At 41.4% G+C, this 18,229-nt stretch overlaps 3 protein-coding genes across 3 annotated transcripts; 1 reads left to right on the top strand and 2 right to left on the bottom strand.

The window, feature by feature from the left end:
- Nucleotides 1-1,273: 1,273 nt before the first annotated feature.
- Nucleotides 1,274-8,988, bottom strand: LOC121301390 (E3 ubiquitin-protein ligase MARCHF2). Its single transcript, XM_041230743.1, has 5 exons — nucleotides 8,716-8,988; nucleotides 6,277-6,512; nucleotides 5,517-5,712; nucleotides 5,089-5,298; nucleotides 1,274-4,498 (listed from the first exon to the last, which is right to left on the bottom strand). Exons 2-5 carry the CDS (start codon nucleotides 6,450-6,452, stop codon nucleotides 4,340-4,342), a joined length of 741 nt encoding a protein of 246 aa, XP_041086677.1. The 5' UTR covers nucleotides 6,453-6,512; nucleotides 8,716-8,988; the 3' UTR covers nucleotides 1,274-4,339.
- A 3,606-nt stretch (nucleotides 8,989-12,594) lies between these two features.
- Nucleotides 12,595-15,903, bottom strand: LOC121301613 (ras-related protein Rab-11B). Its single transcript, XM_041231157.1, has 5 exons — nucleotides 15,753-15,903; nucleotides 14,190-14,385; nucleotides 13,626-13,819; nucleotides 13,397-13,477; nucleotides 12,595-13,200 (listed from the first exon to the last, which is right to left on the bottom strand). The coding sequence occupies exons 1-5, from the start codon at nucleotides 15,790-15,792 to the stop codon at nucleotides 13,055-13,057; spliced, it is 657 nt and encodes a 218-aa protein (XP_041087091.1). The 5' UTR covers nucleotides 15,793-15,903; the 3' UTR covers nucleotides 12,595-13,054.
- A 668-nt stretch (nucleotides 15,904-16,571) lies between these two features.
- On the top strand, nucleotides 16,572-17,736 carry LOC121301614 (protein FAM32A-like). Its single transcript, XM_041231158.1, has 3 exons — nucleotides 16,572-16,696; nucleotides 17,028-17,169; nucleotides 17,635-17,736. The coding sequence occupies exons 1-3, from the start codon at nucleotides 16,620-16,622 to the stop codon at nucleotides 17,719-17,721; spliced, it is 306 nt and encodes a 101-aa protein (XP_041087092.1). The 5' UTR covers nucleotides 16,572-16,619; the 3' UTR covers nucleotides 17,722-17,736.
- Nucleotides 17,737-18,229: the final 493 nt, after the last annotated feature.

Below are 18,229 nucleotides of genomic sequence, written 5' to 3'. Positions count from 1 at the left end.
AATCAGCCTTTGTTGTGAATGCTGGCGTCCCATGATGCCAAGGCATGAAGACAGGGTTGCAGCTCTGCAGTGAAGGAAGAATGGCGGTTTGAAAGAACTCTTGTGGTGTTCCGTAACCACAAAGAGGGTTAGGAAACTAAGCATGGGCAGCTTGCATCTCTTGTAGGTTTGCATTCAAAACCCTGTTGTGCATTTTAAATTGATTCCCTTTTCGCTGCCAGTGAAAACGGTAGTGCTCCTCCCAGCCACTGCTAAGAATTTATTAGAGATAGCATGTTATTATTAACCAGTGCACAGTACGGTAAGGAGACAGTTTTGGGCTTTGTCAAGTGAAACAAATAGACAAAAAAAAATTGTGCCACCTCAGCTCTGAGATGCTCAGAAAGACATGACAGGGTCTGTTTTATTTATCTAAAGCGATTTTAATACAGTTCAATATAGACGCCATATTAGTTCAGTCATGGGCAATCTGTTGACCCCCTTAAGCACTGTTTGATCAATATTCAGCTGTAGAAAACCTGTACATGTCATTGTTTTGTACAGTTGGATGTAAGCAGTGAACACAGCAAGACTAGTCGCATGATAACATAACCAAAATCAACACGTTTTAGGTTAAAAGTCTGCAAATATTTGTAAGTTTTTACATGTAAAATGCATATTTACTCATCTGTTTTTCTTGCGTGCTCTGCTTCTCTGAAAGACTGGAATGTAGACACAAGCCCCCAGCTGAAGGCTTTAATACCTGCTTCAGCTCAGCAATAAGGCAAACAGTATAGTATTGTGGTAAAATTGAAAGTCTCCTAAAAGCAAGATTAAATACAAAAAAAAAAAAAAAAAAAAAAAAAAAGGGTAATGTGATAACTTATAAAAGTCATGATTTTAATGGAGTCCCTATTTAGAACTGTTTAGACTACTGAAAGAGTACACTGTGTCAATGATGCATTAGTACACACTACTGCGTAATCACAGTGAACTGGTGGGATCTTGTGTTAAGGCCACTCTGAACCCAGCACTAATTGAAACTAATGAAGAAGCACTCTTACTCCAGTCCTGGTTTAACGAAGCGTACGGACCTATTCAACGAGCACTGCTCTCTCCCGAGAGAGAGAGAGAGAGAGGTGAACAAACGAAGCCAGTAATAAACATTGTTTCAAAACTTACCTGGCTCTGGTGTTTCTGTCCCAAATAAAGCACAAAGACAACCAAACCAAAAACATATAATGCTTTAAACATTGTGTTGAAAGGATTAAACAAATTAAAACCAGAAAATGAGTTGTTTTTTTAATGCATGTATTTATTAATTCATTCATTTATTTTACAAACACTAGTAGTATAATTGCCTATAACCATCCACCCCTGGGTAGCATTAGGCGGATTTAAAATCAATTGGCACTTGAGCAGTTAACTATGCCAGCTGGCAGAACTGTTACTATGGATGTGATCCATTCAAGGAGAGAACCATTTCTTACAATACAATTAAAACACTATCTACGGTATATAGAGCTTTTAAATTTTTTTTGTTCAAGGTGCCACATAAATATATTTTTATTTTATTGGGGTTCAGCCTTTGGCACGATATTTAACCAACTCGGTGGGGTGGGGGGGATATCTATACAAAACAAGTGCTTATAAATGTCCAGGGGTCGGAAACTTGTCCATACAGGGAGACGCATGACATGGCAAGAGTTATCAGTGTCCATGGCAGTGAACACGTCCAACACGCATGGAACTGTGTAAAACTCTGTTTTGTTTGTCCATAGCCAAGACTATTATTATAATTTAAATGTCCATTACCATGCAGCATGGTGCCGAGTCCTGAAAATGACCATCTCCAAGGACTATCATATACAATCTTTCAAATTCATGTGCATTGTTTCCTTCTTTATTTTCCACAGATCATTAAAAGAACACCAAAACCACCTCTAACTGTGCAGATCTACCACCCACCCTCTTTGCTTTGGGTGCCAACAACCAAAGCAGGCCATACCTTTAAACAATACAATGGAAATCATTTTAGGCAGCATTTTTCGGTCAGTACGATTGCACAATCATCCGCAGGCTTCAGGCTGCGGACAGCAGTAAAGATACACGCAGGGATTTGGGTGCATGGAGGAATCGGGAAAGGAACAGGAATTTCTTTGCTACAAACGCTTTTTTTCTTGCTTGCATAGCAGTTTCAGCTAGCTTGCTGGTGACCACAACATTCTGGTAAAGGACGAGACACAAAAACGCAAAGTGCTACAAGGCCATTTCTATTCTACTACACAAAATAAACTTCCAAGATGAGGTCCATCAATACAAAAGGGTACGCAACACCAGCTTACTCTATGGGCTTGGCATCTTCACAATAAAACTAATTTAAAAAAAGGGAACACTAAAAAACACACGATTGTAAGCAAGAGGTGTGGGTTTTTTTTTTTTTTTTAAACCCCCCAGGTTTTCAAAATCTTGAAACCAATTTAGGGTGCAAGATTTGTTCTGATCCCTCCTATTGCCCCCGAATTAAAGCTTTGGTAGTTTTCAATTTTGAAGGTAGTTCGCTGGGTTTCATCTTAAGGGTATTCACTAACAGTATGCATGTGTGTAGAGAGAGTTGCAACAATCTCATTTCACATACCTAAAGGGGCTACAGGTAAGGAAGCTACTGAAAATTGCACAAGAAACCCCTATAGCGAATGGTAGAGCACAACAGGGAAGACTTGTGCAATAATTTAGCCTTCACCCATTAAGTGCATCATTGTGAAATTATGATGAAATGAGAGATCTGGAGCGTTACAGGAAAACTAGTGTCTTACAAACAGTCCCCAATTGGTATTTTTGTTCAGTCCACATTTAAAAGTCTCCATGCCGCTCCAAACATTGAAATGAAAAAAGATGCCACAAAACCATGCTGGATCTATCCTAATGCTTTAGATTTAATTCCCTGTCGTAAGAACGTAATTATATTAGAAGTATCCACAGCCCTGGAGAATGTGTGTTCCAGTGTCACGCATCACAGCCCAGTACCCACTGGGCTGCCTGCACTCAACAGATCAGCCAAGAGCATTAATGCAACACTGTCCCCGACTCGCGTCTGTGGCACACCTGTCTGTGGCACACCTTCACATGCTGACTGATGCTGATTAGAAGATACTTGCTGAACATCAACATGGATTTGAAAAGGACTCCTCCTTACTACCAGATTTTATATATATATATATATATATATATATATATATATATATATATATATATATATATATATATATATATACACACACACACACACACACTATATAGAAATCAATTGACCTAATCTTACGCAAGTGCATTTGTGAAAGGTATTTCTTCAAAAAAAAAAAAAAAAAAAAAAAGATTAAGTATAATATAACTGTAGCACCTTAGTGTTTGTTAAAAATAATTCTTCCCGAGCGTCCAATGACCCTGTTGCACTCAAAGTGCATGAAGCTGGTCTCCAGAGACTCTCCTTCCAAATTTACCACAAAGTTTTTTTTGTTTTTTTTTTTTGGGGAAGTTGCAAGGCTTGGGTCTTTAAATTATTATTTTTTGGAAATGGCATATAAGAAACATGTTTGTCTTCCCTACAAACAAACATCTTATGTGCATGCATGCAAAACCGCGGGTTTGTGTGTCCATTTCACACGGCGACAAGGACAGTGCTCTAAAAGTTTATTGCACCTTCTACGAGATGACAGTCACTCCCGTTTTTACACTTAAAACAAAAAGGACAGACTCGTCACAAACCTCCGTCCTCCACTTCGACCATGTAAAAGCCACCACCGACTTCTACAGCTCATGTCACTTTAACTTGTTAATCTAGCAGACCTGGAGGAGAACAGCCAAGTCTCCCGAGACTGGGCAGGAGATCCACCAATGCATCTGTTGCCTCCCAATGGAAGGTCTCAAAACATTGTAGAGAGTCATCTGTTGCGATTGGTCTTCAAAAAAAGAACACTACAAGAAGCAGGCTGCGCAATTCTTGCATTTGCTCGAACAAAACAAAAATACATACATTTCAGGTAAAGATTACATACAGCATCTATACTGGTAGATGCCATCAAATTAATCCGACCCCATCTTTACTGGGAAGCCTGTAGGCAAGACTAACGCAACGTTTGGATGATCCGTGCAGACCAACAAGAAGGGGTAATGAAAACACTTCGGATTTTGTTGGCTTCGCTCATAGGGAAATACAATTTGAGGAAGGTTAATATCTATAGATGAAAAAAAAAAAATTACTTAGAGTTGGAGTGTGAGGCGTCGTGAAGATCAAGCCCATTCTGCTCAGCCCAACACCACCCCTCTTCCCCACTCTCACCCAGGAAGGGGGGAGGGGGGTTCATACGATGGTCTCGTCAGCAGTCTTCTTCATCAGCTTGGCAGACAGCAAGGACTGCTGGGTAGAGTGTGAGCCCTTGGCGTCAGGAATCATCAGGCAGACCTTCTGATTGGTTCGTCTCCATTCCGTATACAGCTGCCAGTGATAGCGGAATGAAACCTGGGGAAGATGATGAAATGGAAGAGCAACTACAAGCAACTACAAGGAAAATTAACAAAGTTAAAGCCGATGTGATCCATCTCTCTCATATTTACTAAAGCAGTAACACATACGGAAATAAGACTCCAATTGCACAGCAGTTTGATCCACTAATCAAGGTTGCATTGGAACCTGGAATGGGTGAAACAGTTATGCAGGATAACAGGATTTTATTTTATATGAGAGAGAGTTCCGGTTACTAATAAAAATGTAAATAATGTTTGTTTCTTTATTTGTATAAATAATGCCTATATATATATTTTTTTTTCAAATTTAAGTTTGGCAGGGATGGGGTTAAAATCCCATCCTTGCCAAATCCAGGTGCAGAATGCATCTGGAGCTTAACTTAAGACCAACCAAGCCAAAAGCTTCAAAAGAGCCTTCTCCTTTGTTCTGGAGAGGTTAGTTTAGTGAGAAAACTGGAAGCAGCAGGTTGTGACAGATTTGATTGGTATTTTGTCCATTTCAATCTTTTGCGATTTAATAAAAACATGCAAAAAACGCTGAGCTGCTGTCCTCCGCCTCTGCTATTCCCACCCCGCTATACTCACCAGAGTCCAGAGGACGTAGATAGTGAAGAGTGCGATGGTGAGTGCGATGAGCCCCACAGCCTCCAGCCGGCTGTTGAACTGGAGGTGGTCCTGGGCGCCCCGCAGACACAGCCAGCCCGAGATGGCAGCCAGTGGGGTGATGAAGAGGAAGCACACCATGTCACAGAACAGAGTCCTCTTCTCATTGCGTGGGCCGGGGTCTCGCAGCCACTGAGAGGGCAAGCAGAAAGAGCCGTCAGCGGCAGCCACTCGTGTGATTGGCTCAGGACGGGGATACTTGCCCAGACTTCTACGTGTCACATTCAAAATATATATACACACACACACACACACACACACACACACACACACACACAATATTTAACAGAACTTCTGTTGGAACAGCTAATAGTAAGCGTTACAGCAGCTTGAGCATTGACCTTTGTTACCTCAGTCAGGGGCCGGGGCCTCCTCTCCACAGTGAACTCTGTGTGGCACAGCTCACAGTAGCTGGTGTTGGAGGAGGAGAGCCACTTCTCCAGGCAGCTCTTGTGCACAGTGCCCAAGGTCCCAGTGCAATCACATGGGGAGAGCAGCCCTTCCCCGCTGCCCCCCTCATGGCAGATTCGGCAAATGGGCCCATCGCTGCAGGGACAGAACAGGTTGCGAGCGCAGTTCAGAAAACAGGCAAGAGAAGACAGGCTGCTGCATGCAGTAACACAAAGCGAGGGAGCGCAAACACTAAAAGCCCTCACACTGTGGGTTTGTAATCAAGTTCTTGGAATTACCAAGAGGTCATCATCTGATCTCAAAGCAAGAGCCAACTTACAGGGAATTAGGAACTCACACAAACATGCAGAACCATGACTAGACTACTGAAATCAACGCTTTGTTTCACGGGAAGTGAACATAGCGACCTTAACCCCTTAGGGGACACAAGGAATTGAGCGGCTGTTCAAAACAGTTTCTTTTTAAAAATACATTTCGAGAGCGACTCAAGAATCACGAGGAGGAAACTGACAATTTGGATGACCAGATCCAACATGCGGGTAAATTTTAAACCCGTTTCGTGCACCTTGATGCAAAAACAGGAAAGTTAGCTTTTTTTATTTGTGTCCCTTCTGAACATGTTAAACTGGGGAAGTATGCCTTTTTTTATTCAGTATGTTGTACTTTATGCTCTTCTTAAAGCATACTGAAGTGGCTGACCTTTGTGTCCCCAGCGCTTTGATGACTGTGGACAGGAGCCTGCCGTCCTTTGCAGTGACCTCTGTGATGTACTGCGCCCTTCGGACGTCGGACTCCTCCACAGTTTTGGACAGTGCCGCGTTGCCAGTGCAGTCACACAGCGAGCCGGGCAGATGGCAGCACTCTCCTGTGGTCATGGCACTCCAAAGAGGTAGCGGTGTTCCCTCTAGAGACAGGCTCCACTGGTCAGGCAGGTCCTGTCATTCAACACACAAACAGCAACATTCTCAACCTTTCCACTGTGACAAGTTACCAGACACAAGGTTTTACAAAGGAGGACACATTTTGGTTAAAAAGAGTCTTCAAATAAGTAACTCAGGAGTTTAAAACAGCCCCTATATGCACTTTATTTGATTAATTTGAACAGCTCAGTGGTGAGAAATTGACAACACCACAAATCTGGACTTAAATATGCTTTATGAAAAAAAACTATATAAAAAGGAATAGTCACACTTGTACAGTAAATGCGTGTACGCATTAACAGCAGTGAAAGAAAAATCCCACGTGGTAGTATTTTTTTTTTTTGTTTAGACTCGTTTAAATGAAAACCAGATCATGAAAAGGAGCAGCCAGTGCCTTCTAGACACACATGAGACTGCAGGAAAAGGATAGGCTGGTTCTGCTTTGAGATCCAGAAAGGGCCCTAGCTCCGTTTCCTGGTATTTTTCAGAGAATTCCTTACAGTACACCATGGTCTTGGAAAGGGTAATAACTGAGGTCAAAAGGCATGCTAAATTAATATCAAAAGGGATTTTTTAAATTTTTTTAAATCATTTTTGACGATTGTCTATTTAATTGCATTCGAAGCTGGCACACACACACAGTAATTTCCGACAAAAACACCCATCAGTGCACAGCCATTTGGCTCTTGAGTAACAGTATCATCTGATGACACATTTATAGGAAAAACCTACATGAGTAATTATCCAAGCAGTAAGAACACAGAGTATTGCCAAACTGCAGGCTGTTTCTCAACCAGCAGTAAGTTAAGCCACATAACCCAGTGCTGAAAGCCAAGGGTTTGGAGCAAGTCTGTGGGTTTTAAAATACCAGCAAAGCCACTGGCTGATACTGTGGGGCCCATCGTTAAACTGGCAAAATAGCCAGTGCAGGACACCATGTATTTGAGGCACAGTCTCCAGAGTATCATCACAATTCCATTAGTGTATCTCAAGATGTAGCCAAAACATGATTTAACATATTAGTCTTGAGACTGGGTAACAGTTAAAAAAGGGAAAATATCTAAGAGCATTAAAAAAGTTAGCCTGTGGAGGCAGCCATTCAACATAATTAGAAAGCCTATGAAACAAGACTCCTTAATTTCATGTAGAAAAGTTGGTAATCAGCACTCGCCTAACGCGTGGTTTTAAATGCACCCGAATGTGCACGGTTAGGTTAACAATATCTCATCTGGGCAAGGCAGCAAGTGAAAACCAGACTCTTAAGGCTCTTACTGCACAGCACTTACACCCATTCTAGGTTTTAGTACAAGCTTGATTCATCCCAGTGTACAGGTGTATAGGTAACAAGCTCTATATGAGTAACAAACTCACAGTAAAACCAGGAAATGCTCAAACCGCTATGCAATGGGAGTCTTATTTTCCATTCTCTGTGGTATACACAAGTTACAGCATTCCTGGCTGAAGAAATAAAGCACTAAAGTGATAACATATAACTGATATGCAGTCAGGATGTGAAGAAACAGTATGTTGAAATATGGGAGGGCGGTGGGTTGTTAACAAATATAGCCTACTTGCTGCCAACCGACTGTTCAAAACATTGCAGAGCATTGCAGTCCAGCCTATTGTAATTTGATAGTTAAACGCAAACATTTACCACAGGTACTTTGGATTTGTCTTTATACTGGAACATGACTGAAAAAAAACAAAACTAAAAAAAAACACACACACACACACTGATGCAACAGCATTAAAAAAAAAAAAAAACCCTGACTTGAAAAATATAAATAAATAAATAGGTGTTTATTTCAAATAATGCATTACAGTTGCATTGTGAATCTCGAGAAACACACATACAAAAAAAAAAAACCTGCTTGAATTCGGGGTGACTTGAGCGCAATTGTACTCGGGGAAGGCGGGGAAATAAAAACAAAACTGTAGCCCTCACACCGACCCGACAAGAAACTGACCGCCAGATATCATTTCCCATGACAGGGAATAATTACAGAGCACAGCAAAACACAAAGCAGGCCAACACAGCCAATACTGCACACCGTGCCACCCCATATATACACATTGCTCCCCTTTAAAGCGTTACTAGATTCGCAATCAAATAATATTTGTTCGTATGTATATATCTAATCGCTATAATCAAAGCTACACAGCTCGACGAAACGAATTTGCTTTTTTTTAAAAAAAAAAATTGGAATAGGATACTTACGGTGTCTGCCTTTATCCATCTTCAGCAGATTAAAAGCACGTTTACATTCAACCACTATATAGGGGTACAGATAAATATATTACTTCGCTGTCGCCAGCATCGTATATCTTGCTTAGTTTTGTTGTTATTCTCGCTGTCACTAAACGACAGCCTCCTCCTCCTCCTCCTCCTCCTGCCGTTTCTAAGAGTGAAACGTGCTACATACTCTCCGTAAGCTGCCGCTCTCTCTGACGCTGGATACGTGCTCGTATTTGTGTTGCTCAGTTTAAGAGGTCCGCGGAGCTTTTAGAGAAATAGCCGACGGTGAAACGGCCAATAAGAAACAAGGAAAGTCAGAACTGACGCGTCTCCCAGCCTAGCAGATCGGAGATAATGACGCAGTAGTCCCACCCACCAGAACCCCTGCGACCCACGTTGCAGATGTGATGTGACACTGCATTTTGTTATTGTGCTGCAGGGAGTCGCTGTAGGGTTGTAGCAGGTGACGGGTGCAGCTGTAGGTTTTGGATCAAACTAGCCAAACAATTCACAACAGTAACGCCAGGACCCATTAATATGCCACATTAACAAGCAACACACGCTGCACACAAGGGATTGGGCTGAGTCAACTGTGATTGTTAAAAACTATATTTTAACCTTCCTGGCCGGTGTGGTGCTCGTTTTGCTGGGGTTTTGTTTGTGCAGTGTTGACTTCGGTCGACGTGTAATTCTCGGTGCTCAGTGCTGTGAGCTGTGGCTAGCCCTGGGACTAACGGGACCATCGAGACCACGAGCCTCCAAACACCGGCAGATTGCAACTCAGCCCGGTGGAAACCCTAGCAGGATTGAAACAGTAAATGCTTAACTGTATTATTAGATTAGACGTGCACTGAGTTGTACTGCACGATGCTGAGAATACCGTTGGGTGAATGTACGAGATTAACAGCCAGAAGGCTGATTACCTCTGTCCGGTCTTTGCCAGCCAATGTTTGTATGCAGGTCCCCAGAGCAAAAAACGTCATGTTATTCTTGTGACAATGCGTTGGATCACTGAGATTGAAAACATGGTTAGGTCATGCGTTGCTAGGTAACCATGGTCAGTGGAGCAGTCCCATGATGACTGGGAAATAATAAAAAAAAAGAAAGATTGCCAGGTTATTTAAGATTAATTTTGTACTAACTTTGACTTTCGTTCTTTAAATTCACTTGTATACCAATATATATATATATATATATATATATATATATATATATATATATATATATATATATATATATAATGTGTGTGTGTTTTTATTTTCCCACAGCAGCAGAACAAGTCAGCAGTTGCCTGAGTCAGTGCCTAACTTTGGAAGCTGGTAAAACAATGCACCCTACTAGACTACTTTGACACAGCATATAATTATAGTTTACATTGTCTCTATTGCCTTACCTAACATGCTTGCTCAGAGGGATGCTGTTGTTTCAGTAACACGAGAAAAGGTATTAATTATGAATTAGTCATTTAGCAGACACTTCTATCCAAAGCAACTTACAGAGACTAGGGGATGACGAAGACGAAGCGCAAGGAGGTTAATTATTTAATATGCTTGGTGGAAAGTTACATATCACCCATTGCAAGAAGGATCAAATATATATTGACATCAATTATCATAAATCTTTTTTGTTTGTTATCCCTCTTTTGCAAAATTTGCTCCAAGTCACATTTTAGGTCGGCTAATTGTTATTTTATGTATGCGAAAAGACCAAAATAAAGATATGTGCGTGAGTGTTTTAAAGGGCTGAGCAAGACTTTATGATCTCTAATCAAGTAAGTTGAAAAATGTATAGAAGCAGCAATAACAACACAGACACAGCACCGTTATTTAGGGCTGGCAACTTATTTATATATATATAATATATATATTTACAAAGTGGATTGCACTCAACATAAATACAGGAACAGTCGACAAGAAGAGAGAGGCAAAATAAGTAAGCGAGAGAGAAACAGTGCTAGATGTCAAATCTTTTCTAAACTAAACTTCAAAGCTTAAGGTTTATTTATAAGGTATAACTAGGATCATGATTAGAGTAAGTAGGATTGATTTTTCCTAATTGGGCACCGAGGAAAAAATAAACAAAAAGGTTAGCAGCTAGCGCTGCGGATTTCACATTTTCTCTGGATGCCGGGTATGCTTCACGCTGATAAAAGTGACAGAGACTGCCATGCCTGACAAAGACTAGAGGACCCCACAGCATGCAAATAAAAATCACATTCAAAAGCACAAAATTTGTGGGGGGGGGGCTCCATTTCATCCTCTAAATACTGGGAGCCACTTCAGACAAAAAGCTTTCGAGTTCTCAGACTAATACAATTACTTTAAATGTTAAACTGCCGTTCGCTGTTATTTACTATGACGCTTCACATAAAGAGGATTACAATGACTGAATATTAAGGAAATGTACTAAAACGCTTCCTCTCTGGAGTGCAAAAGCCACACGGTATTCTGTTGTCTGTATTGAATTGGCTTTTATCACTGAATAGCTACTCGTTAAGAAAACTGTTTTCTCAAGACATTTCAAGATAAAGGATTAACATGTAAACTTAAGGGATCTTCCAGGAAGATCTTTGCAAGTGCCTGATTTCTGTAACTGACCCACCAAACCCCCCACAGCACGTGAAACTGTTGCAAACTCAGTCCTCAATCACCATTTAAGAGACTCTGTGTTTGTGCACTGAAGAATGCAAGAAAAGCCCTCTGCAAGCACAGTTCGATTCGGAACATGGTAGGTATTGCTTTGCTATTCATCTTTAATGTGCCTAAGAACATACTTCACATCTAAGAGGCGAGTGTTAACATGCAAAAAAAAACCCAAATAAATAAAAAGGGCCAGATAACCACTCCACATTACACTGACCAGAAGGCATTATATATAACATAATACCATAACACTTTACCTTCTTTTCTGCAAAGCCTAGGCTTGCAAACGGAAAACTTGTATCAAGTAACTGCGATTACTCACTGCTCAGTGGCAATTCTGTCTACATTTCTCAGTCCTTGGGCACATGTTCTACATTCAGGTTCATGGAAGACATGCTGCAATGAACAGCGAGAATAACTGAACAGGTGGGATTTGCAAGTGTAGAAAAACTGGAAAGGACCGTTTGGTGCTAATCACTAATAATCTTTAATCTCAGAAAGGTTTTTAAACCAGTTTTCTCCATTCTTTCACTAGAGGAGTCAACCCAGATACTTGCACTTCTCGACTGGCTATTACACCCAATCTTTGGCATCTATTTTTGTTTTATTTTACTCTTACTGGTTTATAATAAATTAGGTTGGCAAGACACAAACTGCCATGACAGAGGAAGAAAACCTTAAAAAAACAAAAAAGCATGGCAGGTATAAATATTGGGATATTGAGTGAGGAGACTAGACTAAACTAGAAAGCTGTAGTCATTTTTTATTCATACTTAAAAAAAAAAAAAAAAAAAAAAAAAAAACAGGATTTTTATTGATCGGTTCATTTGTTTAAAAAAGGTCCCATTTTTAACAGCGTATTGTTTTATATAGCTGGTTTGCCCATGTTCATTAGTACTAAGAAAATGTACTAATCATGTTGCTATTAATCAGTTAACAGTTACAGGGAAACTAGCTATTGTAGCATCGTAAACCAGTCTAAGGGCAATCCCTATACCAAGGGGCAATCTGCTTCCACACACTGACAAAATTATGCACCAGCTTACTTATGCCCTGTGTGGTATAGGCCAGGGTTTCCCAATCCTGGTCCTGGGGACCCCTGTGTCTGCTGGTTTTCACTCCAGCTGAGTTCTTAATTACTTAATTGAACCCTTAATTTAACTATTCATTAGCTTAATTAGACCTTTAACTGTTCAGCTCCTAAAAAGTTGCCGACTTGAAGTTACTTATAAAATTGTAGCGTTAACTTGAAATATCCAACTGTTTAAAAGCTGAAAACAATTTAAAACAAAGTCTAATTAAGATAACGAATAGTTCAACTAATTGAAAACTCAGTTGGAATGAAAACCAGAGGACACAGAGGTCCCCCAGGACCAGGACTGGGAAACCCTGGCATAGGCAAACTAGGAACTGCCCCAGAGACAGGCACATCCTACTGACTGATCTCTCGCCAGCTCCCAAAGGAGTGGGTCACATGATCAGTGCTGAAAAACAGGGTCACATTCAGGAGGAAAATTCATAGGCCAAAAAATAAAAAGGATTGAAAACAAAAGAAACATCATAAAGAAAGTCAGCTGAAAGGTTACAGCTTCAGAGACAGGGAAAGAATTCCAGGGAAATTCACAGGGAATACGGGAGAGCAGCACGAAGAACACGAAGCAGAGGGGAGGGCTCGGGGGTCACAGGTTTTGGCAGCATTGCAGTTTGTTGGATCTCTGGCCATCTGTGGTGGGCGGAACGCTGATGTCCACCACGTTGTTGCCAGGAGACTCGTCGTGCGCCGATCGGTCAGTGATCTGCTTCTGTGACACAATCCGGTAAATCTCTGTGGAGGAGAGCAGAGCGTTTGAGATTCACTGGGGCCCAGCGAGTCAGTACCAGTAGAACTAGGCTGCGACACAAGAACGCTGGGGGGATCAGAACTTGAGCTTGCAATCTGGTTTTGTTAGTTCGGTGGAAGCTGACACTGTTTTTCAGGAGAAAGTGAACAGCAGCCGGTTGTATTAATTTAGAACGCTTACCTGTCAGGATATTTTTGAAAGCCTCCTCCACATTGGTCGAGTCCAGGGCAGAGGTTTCAATAAATGACAAAGTATTCTTTTCTGTATAGAGAGGTAGAGAAAGCATTGTAAATGAACATGAAACCTGACAAGCTTCTCTCAGTAACCTTATCCCCCCCCCCCAAAATGTCTGTTCCCCACAGGCACCCATGTACCTCCAGGGAAACGCCTCTAGCACTGGTGCCCATACCTGCAAAGGCGTGGGCCTCGTCGGTGGGCACAGCCCTCAGGTGCCGCAGGTCGCTCTTGTTGCCCACCAGCATGATGACGATGTTGTTGTCAGCGTGGTCCCGCAGCTCCTTCAGCCAGCGCTCCACGTTCTCGTAGGTCAGGTGCTTGGCGATGTCATAGACCAGCAGAGCGCCCACCGCACCCCGATAGTACCTGACAGAGAGAGGGTAGGTCAGACACACCCGGGGTATTGCGAGCTCACAATCTACACCACGACAGGAAATCACGCTGAAACTAGTGACACACAACCTGAAAAATCAGTTCTGGCTTTGTTACATGTGCACTTAGGCAGAGTCTTTAAACAAACACTCAACAGTTAATTGCGTGTACCAAAACTAAACTATTTCAATTCTCTTTTTTAAAAAAAATGTATATCTTTAAAATTTTAAAGTCTAACTTGATGCTGCAATTTATTCCGTAACTGGCTCCTAAAATGAGAACCAGATCTTTCTGCCACACGTGCCATGAACTGATCAATAAGCCCCGCCCAATGACCCTCTCCTGGCAGCCCTGCCACACTCACGCCGACGTGATGGCTCGGTAGCGCTCCTGCCCGGCTGTGTCCCAGATCTGAGCCTTTATCGTCTTGCCGTCCACCTGGATGCTGCGGGTGGCGAACTCCACCCCGATGGTGCTCTTGCTCTCCAGGTTGAACTCGTTGCGTGTGAATCTGGAAAGCAGGTTACTCTTTCCCACCCCAGAGTCACCGATCAGCACCACTGCAACCAAAATATACAGCAGTCACAAATCACCGCATGAGAACCACCAGTCCTGACCAAGACAAAACTGAAAAGCTCAGTCTGACTTTGAACGAACCTCTGAACAGGGCGTGCGTGGATGTCTATGTTATCCAAGGAGATGATGGAAAGAAACCATCTGGACAAACTGGTTCAAACTTACTCATGTCTTGACTGCCAGTATTTACAACCTTTCACCAAGCAGGATTACTTTAAGAATAAGTTGGGTCTCTACTGGAACGCAACATAAATACATTTACCACTGGCCAAAAAAACAACAAAAAAAACCCCAACACAGTCTGTATGGGAATGACGATCAAAACTCAGGCCAGTAATAGTATCATGGAAGATATTTCACAAGACAAAGCAGGACAGTAAAACATGCAAGCAAAAGCAGTTGTTGACTTGACCTTTGAGTTTCACTCAGTATTTTACTGCTTTCTGTCCACTTCGTTTCCAGCACTTCTAAAAGAAAACACTTATTCCCAGGAGTCAAGAACTGCTTACACGAGGAATTAAACGCATACTAATAAAAAGCAAAGACGTTCCCACAGACAGTAACCATTAAAAGTCGTTTAGTGCTGGAACAGTGAAACTAGTGTTATATTGGGTATTCATTGTAAATGCAATCGTTTGTTTCTTAGTGCCCGGTCTCTCTTTCTCCGTCATACCGTTTAATTTTTCTAACACACTTAACACAGTATCTCATTTACTCCGACGGTTTTTGCAGATTGTTTAATTCGTTTCATGATAACGGTATATGCGACTCGCAGTCGGACACAAAGAATATGCAGCGATTATTTAATTGTGGGTTTCGTATAATGAAAAAAATATTTACGTGAACTTTTAACACTAGGGGAAATACGGTTATTGCTTACATTTTTAACAACCCTTAATGTAGAGCAAAAGCCGACAAACGTGATTATGGTACGCGTATACAAAATGAAAACCGTTAATTGTGTCCGTTAGAAACTGTATAGCAATTAGTATATTGGATTTTTTTTTTTTTAATTTAACCGTATGCGCAATTATTTATTTATAAGTTTACAATTTCCCCACATAATAACAACATACGTAACATATACAAACCAGCTTCCTCTAATACCATCTCGTATTACACGCAGAGGAACTGGCATTTACAGTACGCGAGGCGGAACACTCCCACTACGGACTCGCATTCCGGGCTGCCTCTCTCGGGATAAGCCGAGGCTTTTGAGGGGCCCTACTCGGAAGGCTGCAAAAAATAAAAAAAAATAAATAAAAAAAATAAGCGTTGTTTTGTATTTCTCCCCGCCGTCCTCCTTGGGGACGCATTTTAAATATAGATATAAAACCGAGATACTTCTTACCTTTGAATAAATAATCATACTCGTCGTCTCTGGTACCCATTTTTTTTTTGCTTGCTGTCGGTTATTATTTATTTTTAACCCCAGCCACAAACAGACCGAAGCTCCGATGGCAAAACCAAGGGCTTCTCCCGGTTCCGACAGACAGGGCGAGTAAGCACATGATCGGAGTGATTGCCCGGCTGCCATATCAGATACGGGCAGCTGACTGAGTGACATACTTCTCTACCCAATTACATTTAGGGTGACAGGGTTAAGCAAAACATTTTTTTTTTTTTATGTTTGTAAAATGTAATAACCCCAAAACAAATACATAATATCCGGATACTATATAATCGTAATATATATATATATGTTTTTATATTGGATTGGCGTTCTAGTTTGGCACAGTTGTCTTGTTTCTGTGTGGGACGGGTCTAGTTTTACACCGAAGTCCTACATTTTGTGCAAGCTGAAGGACTGGGTGTTATTATTTCCTCTGGTGCATTTTATGACCAGAAGGGTGAGGTTTATAAATGACAATTTGATTTTAAAACTGGCCAGAGCTGTAGCATAGAAAACACCTGCCAATGTCAACAATGGCGCGGCAATCTCCGTGGAAACCCGAGCAGCTGGAGAAGCAGCTGCACAGGTCGGCGTTAACTTGAGCTGCAGTTTGCATTGTTGTTGTTGGGAATGAAACATTCAAACGGCTAAACAGCTGGACGCTGGTGTATTACGAACACACTTCTCCGTGTTTTGTCATGAATTAACACACCCAGCTGCTAGATGCCCATCTACATCAGAAGAGCTGCGCACGCCCTCCAGTGACTGAAATCCGTTTCCTTTTCAATCAGGGCAGAGAAAAAAATAAATAACAACACTGTCAAGATGGCAGCGGAGTACGAGAGCGTTCAGAAGGGAGGTTTAAAATTGAAAGGCGTCGACAGTCTATCGTCTGGAAAAAAGTAAGGCTACCGCAATTCCGTTCAGTTATATAATACTGCCAGTAGGTTTAGAAAGAGAGGCACTACAGGAGATGCACATTGAATAGGCTGGTAACTCAAGTTCTGTAACTACCTGCTGAACACAAATGTGACAGCCTTTTATCTTTAAAAAATGAATGCATTTATTATGCAAAGACATAATGTAACTGTGCAGATAAACGAGTAGCGTGTGTAGGTCACTGTCATACCGCATAGATCATGCTGAGTACACGCCTAGTCCTGGTACGCGCTTTTCTTCCAAGATATGTTACCAGCGTATTGGTACCTTTCTGTTTATCTGTTTGCTTAACAGGAAAAAGAGGAAGGACAAGGAAAGCAAGAAGCGTATGGAACAGATAATGAACAACCAGGATGATGCAAAGGAGTCCAAGAAAACAAACATTGACAAAAGGACTCCTGCCCAGATTGCGTTTGATAAAATGCAAGAAAAACGGGTAAGGTGTTAGCTCGCAGTCCAAGCGCTAAAAAAAAAAAAAAAACAAACGAAATGTATTCAGCTCGGTTCAATTCCATGTAACCTAATGCTAGTAAAGTATGGACCCCAAATAAACCCACAGAACAGCCCCATTTCACCACTGCCCATTCATTGTGCTGAACCGTGCATGCTGTCAGGTTACATTAAATGGTTCTCATTCTTATTGTAGGAGTTGACCCTGCAGAGACACAGCTATGAAAACAGGGTTGTTTTGGACGTCACGTGAAGCTTAATGCAATAAACAGTTTTTGTCTGTAACTAGGTGAACATTTTCAGACCTATAAATTAAAAAGTGTGTGTGTGTGTGTGTGTGTGTGTATATATATATATATATATATATATATATATATATATATATATATATATATATATATATATATATAACATGTTCTTTTTGTTTGTTTTGTATGCTCTAATCGTGCAGCAAATGGAAAGAATATTAAACAAAGCATCGAAGACCCATAAACAGAGAGTTGAGGTAAGAGAAAAAACACGATTTTATACTTTTTAGGCATCAATGTCTTTGGCACTGATAAGGAGTTAAATAAATGGCATTTGGCTAAGAGTAAGATTTGCTGAGACATTTGTGGTCACCGGAACTGCGGTTGGAGACGTTCCAATGCACCTGCATTTGTGATAGACTTTAATCGGAGGATAATAGTTAGGCTATTATTGATCTTATAATGATCATTAGATGAACAGCAGGGACATCTTAATGATGTCTAAACCCCCTCCCTACTTCTTTTAGAGGATGCTGGAATCCCTGTGTGTTTTATCATGATGTAAATTATTTATCTATCAGATGACTAATACAGTGTGGCACGGTGGCCTGGGTTCTGGTCTAGGGGTCTGTCTGTGGGGAGTTTGCATGTTCTCCCAGTGTCTGCGTGGGTTTTCTCTGTGTTCTCCCAGCTTGTTCTCCCAGTGTCTGACTGGCTTCCCGTCCAGGGTGTAGTCCTGTCTTGCGCCCTGTGTCTGCCTGGCTAGGCTCCGGCTCACCGCGACCCTGTAAGGGGTTA

This window comes from Polyodon spathula, chromosome 27 (genome assembly GCF_017654505.1).
Source record: "Polyodon spathula isolate WHYD16114869_AA chromosome 27, ASM1765450v1, whole genome shotgun sequence".
Lineage (NCBI taxonomy): Eukaryota > Metazoa > Chordata > Actinopteri > Acipenseriformes > Polyodontidae > Polyodon > Polyodon spathula.
Note: the sequence above shows the minus strand (reverse complement) of the source record. Positions and strands in the feature narration are given on the sequence as shown.